The 22921-nt window shown below is 36.8% G+C and overlaps 1 protein-coding gene across 4 annotated transcripts in view; it reads right to left on the reverse strand.

The window, feature by feature from the left end:
* Positions 1–576: 576 nt before the first annotated feature.
* Positions 577–22921, reverse strand: part of TAF2 (TATA-box binding protein associated factor 2) — a 59992-nt gene continuing 37647 nt past the window's right edge. For 2 of the 4 annotated variants that reach the window (XM_050970587.1, XM_050970586.1), the window contains exons 21-26: positions 19011–19080; positions 17380–17489; positions 14843–15072; positions 12110–12262; positions 11590–11695; positions 577–1603 (exon numbers count right to left, since the gene is read on the reverse strand). In XM_050970587.1, coding sequence (XP_050826544.1) covers positions 1338–1603; positions 11590–11695; positions 12110–12262; positions 14843–15072; positions 17380–17489; positions 19011–19080 — 935 coding nt within the window. In that variant the 3' untranslated portion in view covers positions 577–1337. The remainder of the gene's footprint in view (positions 1604–11589; positions 11696–12109; positions 12263–14842; positions 15073–17379; positions 17490–19010; positions 19081–22921) is intronic. The other 2 variants (XM_050970588.1, XM_050970589.1) reach the window with 2 other exon arrangements.

Consider the following 22921-nt stretch of genomic DNA (forward strand, 5'->3'; position numbering starts at 1 on the left):
ATAAAAGTATTTATTAACTTTTATGAAACAGAATATGGCTTTAAAAAAGTCTTATTGGGTCCCTCTTGAACTTTCTCTCTTTGTTCTAAGGATGAGAATCAGTCTCTCATGAAAATTTGTGAAAATTGGTAAAAAAATTTAACCCAAATACAACGACCTTATAGAATGCTATGTAAACTCTGGGCAACAGAAGCTAACCAGTATATGGAAATAAAACACTGCCTCTCCACACATAAAGAAAAGTAGCAGAGATTATTTATCTCTATTATTAAAACTTTTTAAAAATTAAGTTTTTAAATAAAACAGTTCCTAGATGCAAACAGAACACTGCATAAAACACAGCTAAAGAAATTTAAGCGCATCCATCATTTCAAATCCCAGACCTAGCTTAATCTACTGATATATTTCTCCTGTGGATTCATGAGCTGAGTTTGCTTTCAAACCACCCGTCAGGAAGAAGATATACCTATTTTTCAATGTTTTAATTTTTAAACTTTTCAGAATTTTTAAAATTTTAAGAAGCATCTTTCAAAAGCATATTCCAATGTAAGCTTGAAGAAAAAAATCCTGCCTCTGTCAAAATAATTCGCAAACTTTATTGGATTTTTAAAAGCCTGATTACAGGACAAAACATGCATTACGCATTTTGCTAAAATTCCAAAAACAATTGCAGAATTTAATCATATTAAAAGGCTCATATCCATAATAAATACCACCAGCTTAAAAGCAGCCTGGAATTTTTCAAGAGTTTTAGTATCTGAAAAAATGCAAATGTTCTACATACTGTTGTTCTTTTAGTCTGACATCACGTTGCAATGGTTAAAGCAAGAAACAGGTCAGCTGAAGACTAAAGAAAATCCCTGTCTTTTGAGGAGATCTACACTTAGTTATACAATACTGCTCTGGAAACAGTCTGTCACCAAAGGCTTGGCAATTGGCTTCTGCTTAAAACACACTCTGCCTCTAACATTCTTCAAAGGATTAAACCATAATTGATTCTGGCAATACACAGGGTAAGCGTGATGTGCAGGGGGTTGCCAGTGGACATGGGGCTCTTATGTAAAGGGCTGTTTTCTTTGTTTAAAATGGAAAAAAGAGTGGGAGGTGTGGAGAACAGTGAAATACAAAATGAGTCAGAATCATAAACCATATTTTTTGAATCAGATTTCAACAACCACACATGCAAAAAGAAGGCTTCAAAGGTGGCAGAGCTTCTGAATTGCTAAGACAATTCACATATTCTTAGTTCCATAAAAAAAGATAGAAGCTATAGTTATGTACATCCTTCTAACCACTCCAAGAGTATTTCATGTTGAACTCCAGAGAAGCCATCGGTATCAGTCTGAAAGTGATGGGGAACGGATTGATCGTGCACTGGCTGGACTGTTAGAGAAAACAAAAGGATCCTTTTCCTTTTCTTTAGTATCATGTTTATGTTTATGTTTATGCTTATGCTTGTGTTTCTTCTTCTTTTTCTTGTGCTCATGGTGGTGATGGTGATGGTGGTCACTGTGTTTTGAGGAGTTTGATTCTTTACTGAACACAGAGAGTGGAGCTGCTGAGACAGGGTGCATGGTTATCTCCCCCGAAGATTGTTCCTTACCTGAAAGAATGGATACAGTGGGATTAGCTAATGTTTGACTTGCATTGTTTCCAAACATAAGGAATTCTGAAATATTAGATAAAACCTACATTATCATTTAAACATAAAACCATGGAATCTGTAACAATGCTTGAACCATTTAGCTTCAGAGAAGGCTCTGAACATGCCATTCAAGTTCCCACACTACTGACATTTTTAGAGACTGTCCTTCCTTCCTCAACAGTATAAAAGTTTCCCAGACAATTAGGAACTGTAAAGAGCCCTAAGAAACTTTAAGTCATACTAGCTTCCTGAAATTCATTTTCAAATAGAGTAGGAAGGCCACCGTACCCTGAATAATGCAAATATAACTGCTTGTGAACATTCTGATATAAACTGCAAGACTGGCATAATAAAGTGCATTTTTGGGATGTGAACTCTTTTTAGTTGGGAGGTAAAGCTCCCTGCAAGAACATACAAACCTTTTGATAGTTGAAAACTAAACTGTTTTTTTTTAAAATTGCCTCTTGCAACCAATTTAGCCTATTTGAAAGATTTCACAAGGGTTTTTTTTCTTAAACAAAACCAAATCACAATTAATACAATTATACCATCTTTATCACTGTGTGTTTCACAAGTACACTAGAACTAGTTATATACTGAGCAAGCCAGGTATCTGAACCTGAGGAAGGAGATATGATCCAGGATATCTTAATTCAGGAATGATTTTCTCATTCTCTCTTTGGCTAATTTAGTATTTCATTATTTCAGACAGACTGCAATAGCTTCAATAGCAGAGATGAAAGGGCATTACTCTCAGGATACCTTTGTTGAAGAGTGGAAACACTTGGAAGGTAGGAACACTCAGATTCCTTTAGGCAGAAATTGAATCAAATTACTCACATTGCAAGGATGCTTTAACAACTAGATAAATGTAGAAAAGCACCAGCAGATTTTTGAAGGCAATTAATCCTCTAAGTATTGCTTACAACAGATTTTCTTCACTGCTACTTTAAATATGGGGCTTTTTCCCATCCAGTTTTTGGTAAAAATATCCAAATTAAACAACAAGAAATGATGTTATTTGATGTTCCTGTGCAATTATCTTTTTCTGTATATTTGAAAACACATTTATTTCCCAGTACATCTTTCTGTTGGTTGGCTGTGTAACTCTAAAGGCAAGAATGATTTGTCTATGGTAATGATTCCTGGAAGTCTAAAGAGACAGCTCCCTGTATGTACTAAGACAAGCAAGTATTGAGAACAATTTCCATGCAATCTTTCTAGCCTCACCCAAAAGACTGAGGACTGATTCAATCATGCATATATATAGGAAAATGTCTAGATGTCTCTACGTATATGTACAGCTGTTCTGGGTTTTGTTTGTTTATAAATATGTCTGGAAAAAACGAAATCTACATCTATATGAAGTGTTTAGAAGTCAGAAGAGAAACAGAATTTTTTTTTTTTAATGAGGATAGTCAATAACTTACTATGGGACATGGTGGAATTTCTACTGCTTGAAGTATTAAGCAGAAAAATTATGTCTTTCTAGAAATATGATTGGTCTTAACCACAAGAGAGGAATATGGTGCAATACAAAATTCTGCTGAGGTTATGAAGGAGGCTAGTCTGAAATACAACAGTTTCCTATAAACTTGAAATATACATCTCTAATGCAAAACTATTTTAAAAGGCTTTAATTTTTATTTAATCAGAACTAAGCAGCAGTAAGCTCATGTTACCAGTGCAAAAATTTATTGTTAGAACTCACTTTCCTTTTTTATATATCTTATGGCAGGTAGAGGAGATGCACACCAATTCCATTTTCACCTGCTGACTTCAGTGCATACCTACTACCATTTTTTTACATTGTTGTCTGATGCTATTCTCAACAATGAAGACAAGTGTGCAAGTATACTGCATTTGATGCACAAAGGTACAAGACTGCTTTACTATGTAACTATTTCCAATTCTATTTTTAAAAGGAATTCCTCCCATATCTAAACCTATCCCCATAACCTGAGCTCCTTCCTCTAAAGCATTCACTATTTAGACAACTTTATTTAGCAGCTGCAAGGGTACAAAACCAGCCATTAAACAGATGACACAATGGTGAAAAAAGGAGTATATCTGGCTCAGGCCATTAGAAAAGGAAAGGGTGGAGGCTGTATCTCAGGAAAACCAAGGCAGGCAGTATTTGATGCTGTTAAAATAGGCTGCAGTAGTTACAGGTGAACTTTGTCAGTGACACAAAGAGATATCACAGAAACACAGAAATAAAGGTCTTGGAAAAAAGTCTGAAGAGCACTGGTTGGTTGTATGGAAAATGTACAAAAGATGACCTAAAGTACTGAAGACATTCTCATGTGTTCTCAAGCTACAGGCACATGATACATTAATATACACAAACCAACTTCAAATAGAAGAAAAAACCCACACAACACGACACAAACTCTTAAAACTTCTCAGCTCCATTAATTCCAAATTGTGGAGTTATTTTTGTATGGAAACTAAACCTGTAAGTCTAGACACTACATTTGTAACAACCTTAAACTAAAGCTAAGCCTCTGAACTTGAAAAAATTTAACCAGAACTGGTATAAAAACACTAGTTGAAGTCTGCAGGGATGATGCAGCAGTAGTGTCAAGTGAAGATGGAGGATGCAACCAAACAGACTCTCCTCACTCTGTTATACGAACTGCCACTTGTGCTAATTTCCTGCAGTTTAATGAACTACCAGCTCTGCTAAGGCAACATTCTATATTATCACCTCATTACTTATTTCAGCTGTGTTATTAAAAAATCTGTTTGTTAAAGCACTTAAACACCATTTACTGGGGTAAGTAAGTTAGGGAGCAAATACAACAGTTGTTGAAACCAACAGGACCAAAGGAGTGGTGGTGACCACCTAGAGAGGCAGGAAGATCTTCAGGAAAGGGAGAAATGGGATCCAACTGCAACTCAAGGGCTACTGACACTTAGGGAGGCAGTAAACATTGGTAATATGGAAAACACATCAGTAAGAAATGAAAGAATGACATTACAAAAATCTGCTTCTACTGAGCCAGCAATAGGAGTACACACACCATTTCTTCATAGAGTCACAACAGTGACTCTAGTCTCTTGGGTTTTTAAATACAAAAATAAAAGCTATCCAGAAAATTTCCTGCTACTGTGAAAGAGTGCTTTGAAATCAAGAATCAAATATATTGATCCTGGATTATGGCCCCAAATGATTGATCACAAACTACCAAACTCAGTTGTGTGCCAAAATGGATAGACCTATAAAAGCTCTATCAAAAATGTTACAGATCTCCATACATAAAATTCAGGGTTGAAGCTACAGAACCTTTGCTTTCTTCCAACTTAAAGCCTATGCCAGGAACGTGACAAGTGTCGTTAAGGAAAGCAAGGCTAAATAGAAATTGCCAAACAGGGCAGTATAATCATCCTTTTATCAACGGGGAAAGCAGGACTGGTGCAAAGAGGCACAGAACACTCCCTCTTCCTGCAGGGAACCCATTTCTTCCTGGCAGAGAGCAGGACTGAAACCCGAGTTTCACAAAACACAGAAACACACAGTAAGTGGAGGGCCAGCCCAGGAGCTCCTTCTGAAGTGGTTAGTAGCATTCCTTGGAAGAAAATGCGCATACATGTGTCTGTCCACATGGATCTCCTCCTGTTTAGGATGTGGAGAGTCCAATGTAATTGCTGGGTTTGTGGTGTTCCAGCTAGCTGGGTAGGTGCTTAAAATTAGACAGGATTATGATCCTGTGGGGGAAAGATCAGAATATTTGTGTACCATTTGCCCCAGGGACAAATACAAATGCTGTAGATGTCATGAGAGAGAATAAAATATGAAAACACAGATCTGGTAAATTAAAGGGATTTGGATCCTGATAAGCTTTAAACATTTAAGCTTAAACATTTAAGCCTTTAAACATTTGCTGTCATAACACAAATTGCTGTCAGATAATTCTAACACCCTGTTCACTTAAGTTTTAGTGCTCAGGGTGCACTAAAACTTAAAACTATAGTGTATTAACATTGAACTATATTGTTGGGTAGAGTGTTTCACCTATTTTTCCCATATTTTGTTTTTGAACTTTCACAGTATGAAAACCTGAAACTTGAGACTTTAACACGCCAACAAGCTTTTGTGAGACCTTTCATATAGTCCCTCCTATGCTTCTGATTTTGTGCGAAGAGAGTGGGATGCCACAAACTTACAGCCTCTGTTTCTTTGCATGGCTAATAAATGTAAAACTGCTGGATGATACAGGATTTTTACAAATTGACACTTGTTTGAAATTACCCCATTTGCACCCTAATTTACTGAAACATCAGAGAGAGAGAAGACAAGTTCACAAATATAGCAAAGTGTGAAGGTCATGGGTCCTGAGGACAGGCTGGTGCTGCAGCACCTGACAGGGACAGGCCCTGGGAAGAGGGGGACGTTGATACAAGCGCGCAAGCATTTCACGTGTCTCCCCCAGAAGCCAAAGAAAGCTCACCAATGAGAAAGGGAATGCACTCTCTTTGCAGAACAGTTGACCTGCATCTCTGGCTAGCATTTTCTCTAAAGAGAAAACATTTAGAAAATGGAAAATACCATAAAAACAAAATTACCTTGTTTTTCCTTATTTCTTCTTTTCTTTTTAGTGTTACTCTGGAAACATCCAAGACACACTATTTTTTAATTTAATGCTGTGTTTATGCATCTGTTGAACCACCAACAAAGTACATAGAAAAAGTTACCAAGCATAAATGATTTCAGGTTTCCAGAATGCCATGTCCTGTAATTAGTCTAAAGAACCAGAATTTTCAAATTATACATCTCTGAAAAAGGTTATCAATTTTCTCCCTAGAAGAGTGCTCTTTTAAGGTCCATGGGACAAAAATTAAAGTTTGAGGGTGAAAAACAAAGGTCTAGTTAAAAACACATAAAACCAGCCAAAGGTTTTCTGAAGATATGCTAAGGAATTAAGTTAATTTGGAACCAACATACACCTTTAAACAAGTTCAAATTTAAAGATTCATTTGACTTCAACTTTTTAGTGGGATTTAAAACCAGATAGACAATTTCTTATACCTATACCAAAGGTAAAACTTAAGTATCGTATAGACAAGTTGGTGTTTTAACTAAAATGCAGTTTTTACTGGTAAAAAGTTTGATTTCCTCATCTGACTTTCATTTAACAACTATATTGCCTTATACTTACACTAAAATAATATCTCAACTGTGGTGTTATTTTTACTACATTTATTTTAGTATTCTGGAACATTCTAGTGAAATCCCTGCTTTTGAAAGAAAGAACATCTAAATCAGGAAGCCAATTCAAAATACTTTGTGTGCCTCTACCAGTTTCAGGTAGTTCACTTGAAAACTTGCTAGCCTTATTCATCCTCTAAATTTGAGAGTGATCACTTGTTTTCTCAGAGACAGTCACAGCTACAGTATTATTTTTTTTTATTAAATCATGGAGTTGACACACAGCAGCCACATACTGATGCAATTCTCACTTCTGTTGTCACTATCTGCAGGGTTTGTTTCTATTAAAGCTGCTTTCCTTACTTTAGAGTAAAGCAATGGAAAACACCATTCCTTGTGAAGTGTACTATTAACCACATTCTATTTCAGTGAGGCAAATTTATCTACAAACCTCAAAGCCTATGAGCTATCACTTTGGAAACAGCTATATCTTGAGTAATAAAGTGTAGCAGATACTGCACGAATATCATATGTTATTAAAAGGCATTCTATCAGAACAATTTTAACAACTTTTACCTCCTTAGAAAGTAAAGCAAAAAGCCATCACTGTCAGTAGTGTCCTCGAATCCAAGAAGTGTTCACTTATATATTTGACTGTGTGCTGATGTTTTCATAGCACTTTTTGGCAGAGAGCCACTAAAGGCTGGACTTTGAGGTACTGGTGCCCTTCCAGCTAACTGCAGAGGGCTTCTCACACAGTTTGGACTGAATTCCTATTTACTCCTGCATCCAAACTCCAGATGCAGTGATTTGCACCCCAGGCTTGGATCTGCTGCTGTAAATGTACTGTTTAAACATAATAACTACAGTAGTCTACCTCTATGCTTTACTGCAGCATATGCAGTAAGTCCAGTTTCAAAATGTTTCAGAAAAAAGTCAATCTAGATAAACCATAATTTCCTGAAAGTGCAGTAACTGTGATAAACAAGACCACAATTTGATCAACATTATGACTGTGGTCTAGACCTCCAAAGTTTCATCTATGCAGTAAACAAAGCAACCACAAAGTCAGCAGCACCAATTTCCAATTTGACTATCCTGGAAAACTGCAAAAGAAGTAAAAGAATAGCCGTGGAATCTCTTTGATGTGAGTCTGAATGCTCAGGATGTCCTCAAAGCTCACCGCCCGTGAATGTCATCAGAAAAAGAACTGCCAGTGCACTGAGACAACATCACTGCATTTTATTTTTCTTTCCTATGCAGAAATAAAGAGAATTGGATGCTGCTTTTTATTAACTTTCAAACCATCAAAACTATTTGGAAAAAGTTCAGTTAAGTGTTCATCAGTGATGAGCGATAATGACATGTAACTTCACTGGCAGATCATCCAGCCTACAGCCAGGCATTTATTTTGGAAGCAGAAAAGACCAGGCCAATCAATAACCACTGACAGATACAGCAGAACCTTTTAAAGGTTACTTCTGACATACTGTTCTTTCAGATGAGTGAAATATTAAAGAAGTGTACCTTTATCTGATTTCACTGAAGTCAACAAAGCAAGTCACCGTACAGCCTGAGAGATCAAATCTGTTGCTTACAGAAAATCTCATATTGAAAGTTAAGATTTAAGTGAAGGGAGCGTTCCTAATATTCTTGATGATTAATTGCAAATAAAATCTGTTCTCACATTAGAAATGTAACCTTGCACAGCCTTGGAGGTTCAAAGGAGGCTACCAAGTTTCCAACCCTAAGGGCAGATGAGTAATCATCACAACAGCATTCTTTAGACAAATTCACAACTGATTTTTTTTGTTTTAATAATTTCTTGATAAAATTATTAGATTCCCCTACAACTGCCAGAGTTTTACTATCATAGTCAGGATGCTTTAGTAGGATTTAAACCTATTATTTTCTGTATGAACTGGGACAGGTGCTATAATTATAAAACTGAAACCTGTAATCCAGCACGTGTTGCATTAGAAAACTTTCTAGTTTTGTCTCAGCCTTAACTTTTCACATCCATGGGCAGAACCATGCAAAAATATTCTCACCCTAACTCCCCCACCCCCACCTTTTAAAGAAAAATAATATTTTTCTGTTTGGGGGGAGGGGTTACTTGACCAAATCCAAATGATCATTTGGGGTGGCCTGGAAAATGGAAAAAAACAACAACCCAACAATCCAGCAAAAAACCACAGATACTACAGGACCCAACGTGAACTTCCTCCTGGCAGCTGCTTTCCACATGCTGTGTTCAGCTGATGACCTAACACTTCATGTGACACGAGGGGACAGAGCCCACAGCTGGGGGAGGAACACTGAGGACTAAGAGCTCACTCCTTCCAAGTAGGAGTCAGAACTGAGGCAGATTTACTAACAAGACACTGAGACCATTTCAGAACCTCCTGTCAATCTGTTTCACAATAATCACTCCCTGAAATGCACCCATCCTCCATCACTGATGCACAACCTCACAGGCCCCGGGATTCCTTTGTAAAACAGAACACTCCTAAGTGTGAACAATTTTATTTATGTATGCTTTTATTCTTCCCCATCTGTTTCTTCTCAGCAGTATACCATTTCCTAAAGACTGAACTATCTTTATTTACTCAGTCTGTAATTCATATATCTCTGCTTCTGAGAAAAATGCCATGAATAAGAAACAGGTGAAATTTTAGAAGCAAAAAATATGTGAAGTGGAACTGTTTCTAACCACACAAACAAACAAAAAAAAAAGGAATAAAATAATCTGACGTGTTTCAAAATGTTTTTCAAAGGCTTACTATTTAGAATGAATTCTGGTGCAAAACCTGGCATTTGTCTCATTTATTACCTAGGAAAGAAAATGCATTACCGTGTGCTGAATGTCTAAACAGTAGAGGTGAGAAGGTCATTAAGGACACAAGTGAGACTTGAAGTAGCTTGTGTCTGCTGTGGGTCTACAAAAGCACCAGCTAAGTGGCCACTGCTCCACTCTTGGTCAGAATTTACCCTTCCTGACCCCCAGCACAAACTTAATCCACAACAGTCCTGGAGCACAGAGCTGGCGTGCAGAGGGTCCCCTAAGTCCCATTTGTGACGTATTTGGCAGACTTTTGTTTATGACTTTATATTCCATAGAGTGTGTAAATCCAGTGAAAAAATTGTTCCAAAATATCATGTAAGAGTTATAAATACTAATCCTCAGGAAACCAGCTTTGCACTTGCATGCCCTGGGTGCGTTATTCTTTGCCACAACAGAAAATGTGATGGTTGACCATAACATTGAGAACAAAACTCCAAGCAGCTCTGAGAAGTTTAAACTAAAGCTTTGCAGATAGAGGCTCCTAAGTTCATGAGAGTAACCTATATGCAGCCTGCTCCTTTACCCTGTTGAAGTAAGTAAAAAAGCTGTAGGTTTTGCTACTCTAGATACCTAATAGCAAAGCTGTCCTGGTGGAGTTGGCTGTAGGCACATGTCATTAACTGAAGGCCATCTGGAATCCAGAAACTAGACCTCCCTGTGTTTTAATGTCCCCATATGACCTTAATTTCTTGTCTGAGAAGCGACAGCAGTTACTTTTTATTAAAAAAAAAATCAAAAGAAAGATATAAACTCCCTTAGTGCTAGAGCATCTGCCAAGGAAGGAAAAATGTTATGTCCAAGGCTCATAATGGAGTATGAGCCTCCAGCTTCTCCACCACTGGCACCAAGGCACCAACCTCAGCAGGATCCTCAGGACAGCAGCATCCACCAGCCCTTCTCTTAAATGGGGCCACTAAACTGCCTGGTCCAGAGAAAGCAGGTAAGGTCTCCTGTCAGCATAGCTCAGGACCTAGGGCAACCCAACATGGAACCAACATTCCAGATCCTGCTGCTAAGGTCTGTTTCTGTTTTACACTAGGCAGCCACTGGATAAAAACAGAAAAACAAGCAAGAGGGTGGGTAACTACTCTGAAATTTAAAGCAAAAAACTTCACTTTTACACAACACAGTACTGCAACCTTAAAATCTTGTTCTGAATCTGTATAGAAGATCCCTCAAAATGCTTGGTACTTTGTCACGTGACCTCAGCTTTGCTCCACTGGCACATTCTGGAACTGAACTTCAGACACATTGTTAAAGCATTTTGAGAAAATGAGACAAACCAGCAAATTTCTTGGCTAGTGACAAAGAAATAAAGAAGATGGAAGTTCAACCTGTTTTAAAGTTTCTAAGAAACACTATGCCTTGAGAACAATTTTGTCAAGTATTGTATAAAAAAAGATACTAAGAGAAGCAAAAAGAAAGGAAGGGCTTGAAATGAAACAATTTCTCTCACAGATGCAATCTTTTCAACTTTGGAAAGCACTTTTGAACATTTTTGAGGCTTTAACATTTGCTAGTGTTAAGTTATAAATCATTAATATTTGAGGGTTTTTTTAACCTGAAGAGTCTTGCTATTTTTTTAACCTTCAAAATTGTAATTTTTTAAATGAAACCAACGGCAAAACAAGTTTTACCTAATTGCTTATGGGATTCTACTTAAACTTTGTGCTCTTCTATTCATTCCTTAGCTTTTCACTTTCATAAGCATGATTTACACTTGTCTTACTTAGATATGTGTAAAAATACACATGTATACACTTATCTGTGCCTCTACTGAAAACTAAAGAAATATTCTTATGCACCCTTTCTGCAGTTCCTGGAATTCCAGTAACATTTAACACTTACCAACATTGTATGTATGGAAATAAGCAGTAGCAAAAAATCACCTCACAACTGAAGTAGTTTAAAAAAATACAACCACCTTGCCTATAAAGTTACTCCTACCTGGTGTGGATGGTCTCTCTAGCATATTCAAATGATGGTAAATGAAGGCTTGGCTGTCATGAACTGTGTCCATATCAATTTCTTCTTCCTCTTGAGAGTTTGAGAACTAAGATATCAGGAAAAAAAAAGGCAGATGCTAATAATTCATTAAAACATTACTAAACAGAATGTAATATATTTTATTTTTGAGGTAAACTGGGGGTGAGAGGGAAAGGAAGTGATATCTACCACTGCAAAAGAATAAAAATTCAGTAAAATTAAAAAGGGTCAGTGTCTTTCCTTCTTTCTAATTTACTGTGAAGCTGTGTGAACAAGAGCATTATCTGTCAACTTTAGCTCTTGACAGCCAATAAAGAATCTGATAGGAAATGATTTTGCCAAAGTATGCATAACAACTGCTATACATATATATACACAGCATGCCTTTTGTTTCAACACAGCTTCAAGGGAAGCCAGCAGACACCACTGCTGTTACTCTGAACACCCTACACATTGTGCAAGTTGAATTTCCATTTCTTACTCTGATTTTGAGTTTGACTTTACTGTCTTCATTCTTCTCTAGTATTTGCCCTGGCTCCAATGGAGACCCGAGTGGCATATCAGCCTTCCTCTTCACCCCCTGCTGATGACCAGAAATGCTGGATGCTGTTTCCTTAATAAGATGATCATCCTCCTGAAGCAGCATTAAAAGACCAAAATTAGAAGATAGCAAGATCCATGTTTCAGAGAAAGTGACCTGATACCTGCAAAATCGTCTGAGTAAAGTGGGTGATTTGAACAAAGTTTTCTCTGTAGTTCTGGCAAGAAGTATTTTCTAAAACCCTGTATGGATTTGTGCCAACCACTCCTACAAACATAGTTTCTCTTTACTTCTATCCCTGCTCCCTCTGCATATCTAGCATTGGCATCTTTTCTGTTGCTTCTCACAATCATGGTACTGTTGGTGTGCAACAACATTTGCTGCCTCTGAATAGCCTGTCTATAAATCTGTGCCTTGCAGACTCTCCTCAGGACAAATCTCAGTTGAAAAACTGTGATAGCCTCTGATCTACACATGGGATTTAGCTAAATCTTCTTTTAGTTTGCTTTAAAAGCTAAAGCTTACTTTACTTAGTACAAATCATAATGAGTAATTATAATTTTTTCTTTATTTTACAACAATATTTATTAAAAAAGAATAAAACTGTTTTGTAAATTACTGCTTAGATTATAAAAAGAACTAGGTCAAAGAAATAGAGAAATAGGAGAGTCTCCTAAGTTACACATATAGTAATGAAAATAGGAGATAGGTGTTTCAACAAGTCCTACAGACAAAATTAAAAGGGAAAATAAAGCATCCACAGAAGCAAACATAATTAAAAGTTCACTAAAAACTATAAAAGGCATATATACCATATACTGTCAAGGGCATATACTGTTCCCCTGAACTGCTCTTCTTCTATCCTAGAAAGGGCACTCTAGCCCCACAAACTCTTGTCCTGAACAATTCAAGTTCCATTTTATGAAGTGGGTAACTTCAATCATCCTCAGTAGCTTCAGTGGCACTACTCCATCAGTACTGATTTTAACACGTTTATGCTCTCAGTGTCTACTTTGAAGGATCTAGTTAATCTGATAAATTCTATCACCTGTTTACTCTTTTTTCCCCCTCAAATATGCATTTCCCTTTTTCATCCCTATTACTTTGTCCAAGGCACTGCTATTGTGAAACGCTTCTGGATTAACTTTGTCTGACATGAGGCAGTCTTTGTTTTATACTACTGGAAAATCACTTCCCTGAATTTTGGGGGAGTTACAATGAAAATAGTAACCTTAAGGTAAGTGGTAGGAGTATGAAGATGAGGAATAGGAGAAGATACAAGGAACGAAGAACAAATTGAGGCTTATACCAGTGCTGTATTTCTACACCAGTGCAAGCCAGTACACTGCTTGCACTGGTGTGGAAGCAACCTCATCCACACACGTTTCTGTCCTGGAGTGCCACAAGCATTTTTACAACTACTTGACAAACTGGCTCAGGAAACTGAAATATCTGTTCATAAGAAGGTACTATTCAACCAGATCCTCCCTGATCCAGCTCACTGTTGCAGCAACCACTACTATGCCAGCACAAGGGACAGGAAAGTTTAGGAAGAGTTAAGAGGAAATCTTTTGGTAGTCTGGCTGCAAAAAAAGTTGGGTGTTCACTGAACTGCAGCCTAAAAATCTGCCAACAAAATGCTTCCTGCTTTTTAATTCTAATTATTAGGTGCAGTAAATTAGGACTTACTACATGCTCTGTAGATATGCAGGACAGGTCTAACAATATCTGACTCTACCAGCATTTTCTCCCCCTGCTGGAAAGGGCCTGCAGGGTACTGTTAATTAGTACTCACAGCATACTTTTCAATAAAAACTATTTAGACATTAACTATGATAAAGTAAGAGTAAACCATCCTATTCAAAAGGGTGGAAAGAGTTTCAAACATGCTAATCACATGCTAGTTTTGAAACTGTTAAGAAAAAAATCACTTATTATTTCCATGTCTGTTGATTTTTTCCCACCTCACAATAAATATACTTGGTCTTGCAGCAGTGGCAGTTATTTTTGAGGAAAGTATGACCTTAATGGTTTATAAAAATTTATTTTCTAACTACGCAATGAAATATGTGTTAGGACTGAAGCCCCCAAATCCAGAAAGATATCAAACTGAATGTATGCCATTCTTCAGAAGTTGTTACAAATCCTTCAGAGCACAATACCAAAATGTCAGATTCAAATGTTCAATGCAGATGTGTTAAAATTTCAACTTTCACATCACTTTAAGTTATTTAAAATGAGGAGTATCTATGTATTTTAAGATGCAATATATTTAATGATAAAAGGTTTTGTTTTGGAAAATTGGGTAACTTGCCTATAAGAAACAGTCTCATGAAAAAAGCTTTCATCACAGCATCAAACATTTCTGTGAATAATTTCATATCTCATAAGCAATATATAAAGTTTCATAAAGAACAGAAATGATGAGACTAGGGAAAAAAAAAAACAAGTAAAAAGCTTGCATATGCAATGCAAAACAGTTAAAAAATGTCCAAAAAGTCATGGTATATGCCAGCCATTCAAGTGGACAGAATAAAGAGCAATGAGGTCAGAAGGTAGCTTAGGTAAAGCATTAGAGGCTTGAACACAATACAAAATTAAATCAGCAACCCATGCAAGAACTTGGAGCCAGCCAAAAGCCAAAGAGGATGGACGCAGATGGTTTGTGCTTACGGTGTTCTGAAATCCTACTGACTGCCCGTGATTGTTAGAACTGATCACAGGTTCCTGATTATTTGCAACTGATTCAGGGATAATCGTTGGATTGAGTACAGCCTTCTTTTCCTTCAGGTTAAGAACAAGTCCAAGCTCTGGTAAAGGTAAACAGGAAGGTCTGCTGAGGCCAAAGAGTGTGAAATAGAGGTCCACAGCACCACATCGTAATCTCCAGTCATGTGAAGTTCCTAAAATACAAAAGAGATTGTTAATACAGAGATAAAATCTCCTCCTCTCCCACAAATATAACAGCTTAAGTAACCCAGGCCCACCAGATTATGACATTTTCTGTGCTGCCTTCATTATTCCTGCCTCTTATTAGCTCTTACTCACTTGCTTTCTTTTTAAACTCTCCTGTTTGAAAGGAAGTCTTTAAGTTTCCTGGGCTGTATGTTAGACATGTTTAGTAGAACAAGACTGGAAAAGTAAATGCTATAATAATATAATGAAAAATAAAAGAAAAATAACCACACCCATATGCCTTTATTTTTCAAGTTGCACTCTTAAGTTCTTCTACTGGGCAAGTAAATAGAAGATTTTGTTACAAACTGGCTTCCTCTATCAACGGATTTGCAGATATTACACAAATTTGAAGAATATCCACAAACATTTGCGGATATTATTATATTCTGTTATTTCCAAAATTTGTGGATATTCCACAAAATATAGTAAGAGCTTTAAGCATGACTAAGATCTTTACTCTCTGGAAACTGCACTGATAAGAGAAATGCACAAGTATGCTTTTTAACATCATTACTACATCATGAACTTCACTGAATACTCAATACTTTAATTTGTATTCATACTCAAAGTATGTATTCTTACTGCGTAAAGCAATGCTTCATTTTTTTATTATTTTTCACTACAAACTGTGTACTGCTTTAGTATCTTCATACACAAATGGTCCAAGCACGTTTGGCACCAATCACAACAGAAGACATTTAACATCTGGTGCAATGCTGCAAATACAGCAGTTCTGGTGTTAACTCAGCCCAGCTCTTGACTGATTGCAAGTTTATTGAACATATTGTTCCCCAGCAGGAATTGAACTATATCTGGTAAACAAGACACAGATGTGCCAACTGCCATATTAATGTGGCTGTGCAAGACTTAGCACAAAATAAAATTACAAGACCTATCAGTGTAAATAGTAGTTTTATGGGGCCAAAATAGTGCTTGGAGTAAGCTTAGCTTGCACTTACCAGGGCAAATTACCCTACAAATGACCAGCTACACATACCCAGTTACAAATGAAAGCATATGAATATTAATCTGGACATTTCTAACATTAAAATACTCCCCAGGGAATGATACATTCAAAAATATTAACTTTAGAACTATTGTGATATTATCAATTTAATTCAGATTTACACAGAAAAAAATTCCATTACATATACCAATCAGAGTCTGTTCTCCATTACATGTGCTTATGTTAAATGAAAGCAACTCATGATTCTAGAATCATGCACCTTTAAACCTGGCTACTAGCATGACACACATCAAAAAAAAATTTTCAAGGCGCCCTGGAATGCCACAGTTATCCCTCACAGAAAATTAACTGAAACATTATGTCATCTTGAGGCATAGAAGTTTAGGTGCTTAAAGCCCCATGAACCTTAATAAGCATGTATACCCTATTTGTCACTTACAAAAAGAGGTACTGCTTGTAACGCTGCACACTCTCTTCTCTCATGAAAAAGCAAAAACAAATTCTCTGGTGGGAACATCAAAATTGTTTATTTTCTGTGTCTGACACTTGGCAATTCCTATGAAACTGAACTACTAGTAGTCTCCCCACTTCAACACCTGGAGTGTAGCTGTAAACTTTTAAACACTGAATATAATGACACACAGAGAACAGAAAGCCTGCAATGACCTAAAAAAGCTATATAAATGTTTATATGTAATTTCTGTGGTAATGTGCCAGATGTTAAAGGGCAGTTTGTCAGGACTGGATAAAACTACTTCAGTAATGAAAAATGGGTCAATGGTAAAGATGGAAGCCTTTCTCTCACTAGGATCTTTCCTAATCTCACAAGGCAAACTGAGTTTTAGGCCTATAATGCACCCCTAAAAATCTCACTTAAATTATCTATATCAATGCTGTCCTCTCATACTCTCTGAGAAAAAGAGGACAAAGAGAGACTATCTAATGTAAAGCAAACTCTAAGTGTAACACAGACACTGCTATTTGAGAAAACACTTGCTTGTACAATTTTGAACATTCAAAGTATGATTCTGTGTAGAAGGACATCAAAGCACACTAGATCAGTAACCAGAAGAATTAAAAACAAGGTTTGGTAGCCTATGTCACTAAGAGTGTTCTGGAAGTACAAAGATGATATTCAGCTTCTAAGACTGGATTTTCAATTTCTAACTACTGAAACTAAGAGAGCTCTCAGCATATTCTGAAGCAAGTTTTTAATACTTATTTCAAAAAACCTCTCAATAAAACTCTAACACAACAAAAAACCAAACAAATCAAAAACCCTAACCTGAATTCATCAGTTTCCAAAGCTGATCTACCAAAGCTTCGTTACATAAGGGGGACTCCATATTCTTGGTGAAAGGTGGATTCTTAGTCAGCATATCCAAAATCTTGTGCCTGAAAGAAACAGAAAAATAATCTTTATTAAATCCAAAAGAAAAAACCTAAAGATGAAAAGTCTAATGAGTTTGCAATATTCTTAAAAACTTATTAAACTTACATGATTACTTCCAAATTTTTAACCAACTATGCCTTTTTCTTCTTCCTTCTGTCCACAATATGCATTAGACATACATTTACCATCAGCAGTATAACTCAGAGATAAAAAGTAAGGTGCAAAGCAGCAGGATGTTTTTAGACATAACTGTTAACAGTTGTAGGCTACATTAAGCTCTTCTGTTTAGTCATGATCTTTTTTTGCACACTGACTTGGAAGTTTACCAAGAAGATATAACACTGGCAAATAAACTCCTTACATGCTGATATCAAAGGGTTTTTAAATAACAGTAAATATTTATGACTGACACAAAATGGCAGCCCCAAAACCAGTGACTTGCACATTTTCGTGGAAACAAACACTGCCACCTCTTATGTTACTTTGGTTTCTGAAGATCCTGCACTACCAGGCTGCTTACAGTATCTACAGACTGAGCTGAAAGGAGATAAATTTTTGTTTCTTCAAACTTGGCCTTGAAAACATTTAATGAATTCTTTGTTTCATTACTTATTATTTTAACAATTTTTCTCTGTGTAGCCAGCTTTCACCTTGCTGTCTGACACATTTGGAACAAGAAGACTCTTGCAGATACTTCTTTTTTGTGCATTTTCTTTTAGAAGAGACTAACATATTACACTCAATTCAAAATTTAAACTCCTCTTTAAAAAGATACAAATAAAATTAAATCTCCTTCTTAAACTGAAGCTAAACCTGTATTTATTTCCATTAACAAGAATGACAGGAATGAAACAGAACAACCTTGCAGCTTTGGTATTTGTAAGAAATCACCTAAATAGAGAGAGTAAAAGTAGTATTATTTAACTTTGAAACTCAGTATTTCAATGGTGGTCATAACAATAAAGTGTTGGGAAAAAACAATTATTATGAACCTTGGTGTTCATAGGTTTGTAATGAACATGCTAAAATGGCCAACCACTTGTGTGAAAATGAAGTTGAAACAAGAAATTCTAGAAATTTCACCACATTTTCACATGATCCTTTCACCCCATCTACAGTCTGACAATTGTTTTACACCCCTTGGTGTCAAAATACTGTGTGCACTATGTCTCAGCCTCTGTCTTTTCTAAATATCATGAAGACTTTTTTGCCATATGCAACATCATACTTATACACTCTATTTATGATCAGGAAATAATCTTTAACTTAAGACTTCTGGCACAAGGTAGAACAAAAAAGACGAAAATTACATAATGCAGAATAAGAACAGAATATACTAATTATTGAGATGTGAACTGTTGAAACACCTAAACATGTTTCAATTAATGTAAAATAACAAGAAGGAAAAACAGTTTTGTGAAGAAGCAGTTAAGGATCTGATCTATTCTAGTGATTCCAGTGGAAGAATTTACCTAATAGCCTCAGCATTAGTCAAAAACCTGTCTCTTTATTAACTCACTTACCTTATGTAGGGTACAGGATCATTTTGAACCATAGAGAGTAGCCACTGTAATTCTTCATAGCTCCTATCAACTGCAAAGCAAAATAAAACAAAATGCCTATTATTATATATAAACTATAGAAATATATATAAACTATAAAATATATATAAACTTTATATATATATAAAGAAGGATTTTGATGAAGACAATCATGAGTTCTAAATTAGCACATAAAGGGAATGAATCATTGCAACTAAAGAGGAATTCCACTAATTATAGAGCAAATTCAAAGTAAAAAGTATCTTACTTTACATGGAAATAAAAACATTTACAAAACTCTCACATGCTTCAATTGTTCAGTAACAACCAACTTGACTATTTGCATGAGCATTGATTGGTAAAATCAGAGTAAAGGCTCATCTTGGCATTGTGTGCTTCCTAAAATGAACATATTCTAATATCCTTTCAAGAATCAGAAGCATAACATCTTCTGTAGAGAATACAGACAGGAATTCTCATACACAGGAATCTGTGAAAGATTACTATCTTTACATAGGACAGAAAGAGGACTACTACAGGGCTTATATAAAACTGCAGTCATGCTCCCCTCATTAGCCTTCATTAGTTTTTCAAATCATTATACTTTGCAGCTAAAAGTTTGAAACCTATCAGCACATGCCTGTAGAAAATGGGAAACAAAGTCAGCTTGTTAGTTTGAAATGTAACTTACATTACAAAATTTCTTTGATTATCAGAGTAATATTGCAAATTAGGAAACTACACGGGAAATCATCATCATGACCACTCATTACACAAAACATAAAAGAATTTTTATTGTGATCTTTTTGTCAGGTGCATAACTGTAAGATTTTTACAGCAGTATTCTCTTCTCATTTCTTCAAAACAATGAAGGCTGTGTATTAATCACTACTGAATAGAGAGGTCCAAAACCATTTCTATTGCTTTCCATCTTGTGGTCCTAGCAATGTATTTCTTTCTTCCCCTAGCCAATTGTATTTTTAGCTCTAAGTACCTCAGCTCAACTTTTCATCCTTATTTTGGTTTGTTTTCAGCCAAAAATTTTAAAATATAACTTTAGTCCAATCAATTCTAATACTTATTATTTTTTTCTTATTTCACTAGAGTAAGTTGCTTTTAACAGAAGAGGCATTTATTTATAATGTAAGAACCAGCACTTCATTCTATTACAAGTTTTAAAAATGCTTTGGACAACTAGAACTTAAGACCCCTTTCTGGGCTAGGAGAAGGCAACTACATTAAAATACTGCTTAGAGGATGTCTGGACAGTCTTTTGCAGGCCACTTGCAAGTCAGCCCTGCTCTTCCCACAATCCAGCCAAAACAAAACTGGTTACACTGGGGAGGCTCCACCAAGCCCTGTTTAGAGGCAGAATGTATTAGCTCCCACAGTGCACTGCTCAGTGCATGGCTACACAGTTCTGGATGATGACAGAGCAAATCTGTATCCATACAGATCAGAATTACAATTTGCCTTAAAAACCAGAAACCTTTGAAAAACTATGCAGAGAACATACTTTTAAGGGATTAGTGACTTCCTGAGCTCAGCTCAATGCACAGCTGCTCTTCCTGGCTTGGGACAGAAAGCAGCTAGAACACTGCAAACAAAAGTTGTTTTGCATGTAACAAAAATAGTAGTTTATTACCACACAGCAAAGAATTGCAACACTGCAAACATGAAATCACAATCATTAGCAATCTGTAATTATTCTGACTAACAAAAAAGGATTTTAAAATGCCTTTCAATTAGAAAATGAGAAGTCTGGGGGATTAATCCTTTAGGCTGATTGTACTGGATAACAAAACCAGGTAATACCACACTTTTGTGATAAAAAAATAAATAAATTGTGTTTTAAACTTATTTCTGCTAGAAATGAAGTAAGTCCTCCCTGCTATTTGCCTTATAGTGTAAACTAAGCTTTCTAGGCTTCCAAAGCTTTGCTACTAATGCATTCAACCTGCTCTTCAAATTTATATAGGAACTATGAAACAATTTGGACAGTAATGATAAATTAAACCTGACCTTAGGCAGAACAAATCTTATTAGCCAGAAGAACCATATACCAGGCCTGGTTTGGAGACCTCACAAGTTCATCTGTTCCAGCCTTCCATGGGAAAGGGAGCCTAGATGAGATTATCCAGCACTCTGTCCAACTGCATCTTGAAAACCTCCAGCAATGGGGAATCCACCACATCCCTGGTGAGGCTGTGCCACTGATTGATTATTCCCACTGCAAAAAAACTCTTTTCTCATACCAAGATGAAACATCTCTTGGTGCATCTCTCAAGATGAAACATCTCTTTTACTTGTTAATCCTTCTCCTTTCCATGTAGAGGAGAGAGACACTCCATCTACTTTGCAGCTGTGTTCTAAGTACTAGAATATTGTGATGAAGCCCCCCTAAGCCTTCTCTTACCCAGGGAGAAAAGTCACTCCTCCCACACAGAGCAGGTCCTGCACCCCTCTGATAATCTTCATGGCTCCTTTTTGGACCCTCTGCAGTCTGCCCACAATTCTTGAATTGTGAGGGCTGCAACTATACACCTGCTTGAAGTGCAGACTGAGTACAAAGCAGAGTGGGATGATCACATCTTGGTCTTGTTACTAATGCCCTGCAGAGGCAGCCCAGGATCTGATCTGCTGCAGCCACACACTGCTGACTCTTGGGCAGTTTCTCATCCACCAAGACCCCCAGGTCCCTTTCAGTGATGCTGCTCTCCAAGCACAGATCCTGACCTGTTCTGGGCTCTTTAGTTATGTTGTCCCAGGTGCAGGACCTTGCACTTGTTGAACTTCATCCAGCTCTTGCTCCCCTGCTCTCCCAGCCTGTCCCGGTCTCTCTGTGAGATGTCCCTCCCTTCTGGTCCACCTTATCACCAGCATTCTCATCAATAAACCTGGCAATGCTGCTTTCAATGCTGTTCTCCACATAATTTCTGAAGACGCTCGATGTTCCCTGGGGGACCCATCTGTGACAGACTGCCAGCCTGAGTAAAAACCACTGATCACCACCCTCTGAGTGTGGCCCATCACCTCAATTCTTACCCACTGCACTGACCACCCATCCTGTCTGTAGCTTGCCTGTTTGTCTAGGAGAAGGCTGCGGGAAAAGCAACATGTGTAGATTTTCATCCTTTGATAGATGTAAACACATGTGATTGCTCTCTGAAACAAAAATCCCCTTGGGATTTTTTTTCAAATGACAAGCAGTGTTGTCTCAGTTCTCAATTGCAGCAGAGTATCTTTGACACTGAACATTAACATTCATCAAATTTGATAATGGTTATTTATTTAGAGTAGTTTGTTATCTCTTCTAAGTATGTAACTGCCTTGTTCTATACAAGTAACTATTAATAGTCTTACAGCTCTCACAAGTTAACTTCAAAAAGTTAATAAACCCTGTTCACTTCAAGCCATTTTAGATAAACTGTCCAAGCCCTTGTATGCTGCCTCAAGCATTTTAAAAAGTTACCATTTATCAAAAAACCCCTTACTATTAATGGCAAAGAAAACAAGTTATTCAGTTCCATGGAGAAATTATTTCTTTTCAAGTAACTCAAAAAATGGTAGTGTTATTCCTACTCTGAAAGTTCCACCCAGAAAACACAGACTTTCCTTTTTATGGAAATTACAAAATCTGTCAGCTTCCTTTACAAGAACTGTTCAAAGCCAGCTTTGGCACAAGCAACAGGCATTGACAGCTGCTTGTTTGCATCCAGTGTGAACTGGAAACCAGGTAACCAGAACAACGAGAATCAGATCTCTTGGCAACAGATGGCCAACCATTTCTCCTTCCAAAGGCAGGTTCAGGGCTCTGCAAGACAAGCGCTGCTAACTTCTCTATGGCTAGAGGAAGAAGTCATTTAGCACACTGAGTTTCTGGGTCACCCCTC

The sequence above is a fragment of the Serinus canaria genome, chromosome 2 (genome assembly GCF_022539315.1).
Source record: "Serinus canaria isolate serCan28SL12 chromosome 2, serCan2020, whole genome shotgun sequence".
Lineage (NCBI taxonomy): Eukaryota > Metazoa > Chordata > Aves > Passeriformes > Fringillidae > Serinus > Serinus canaria.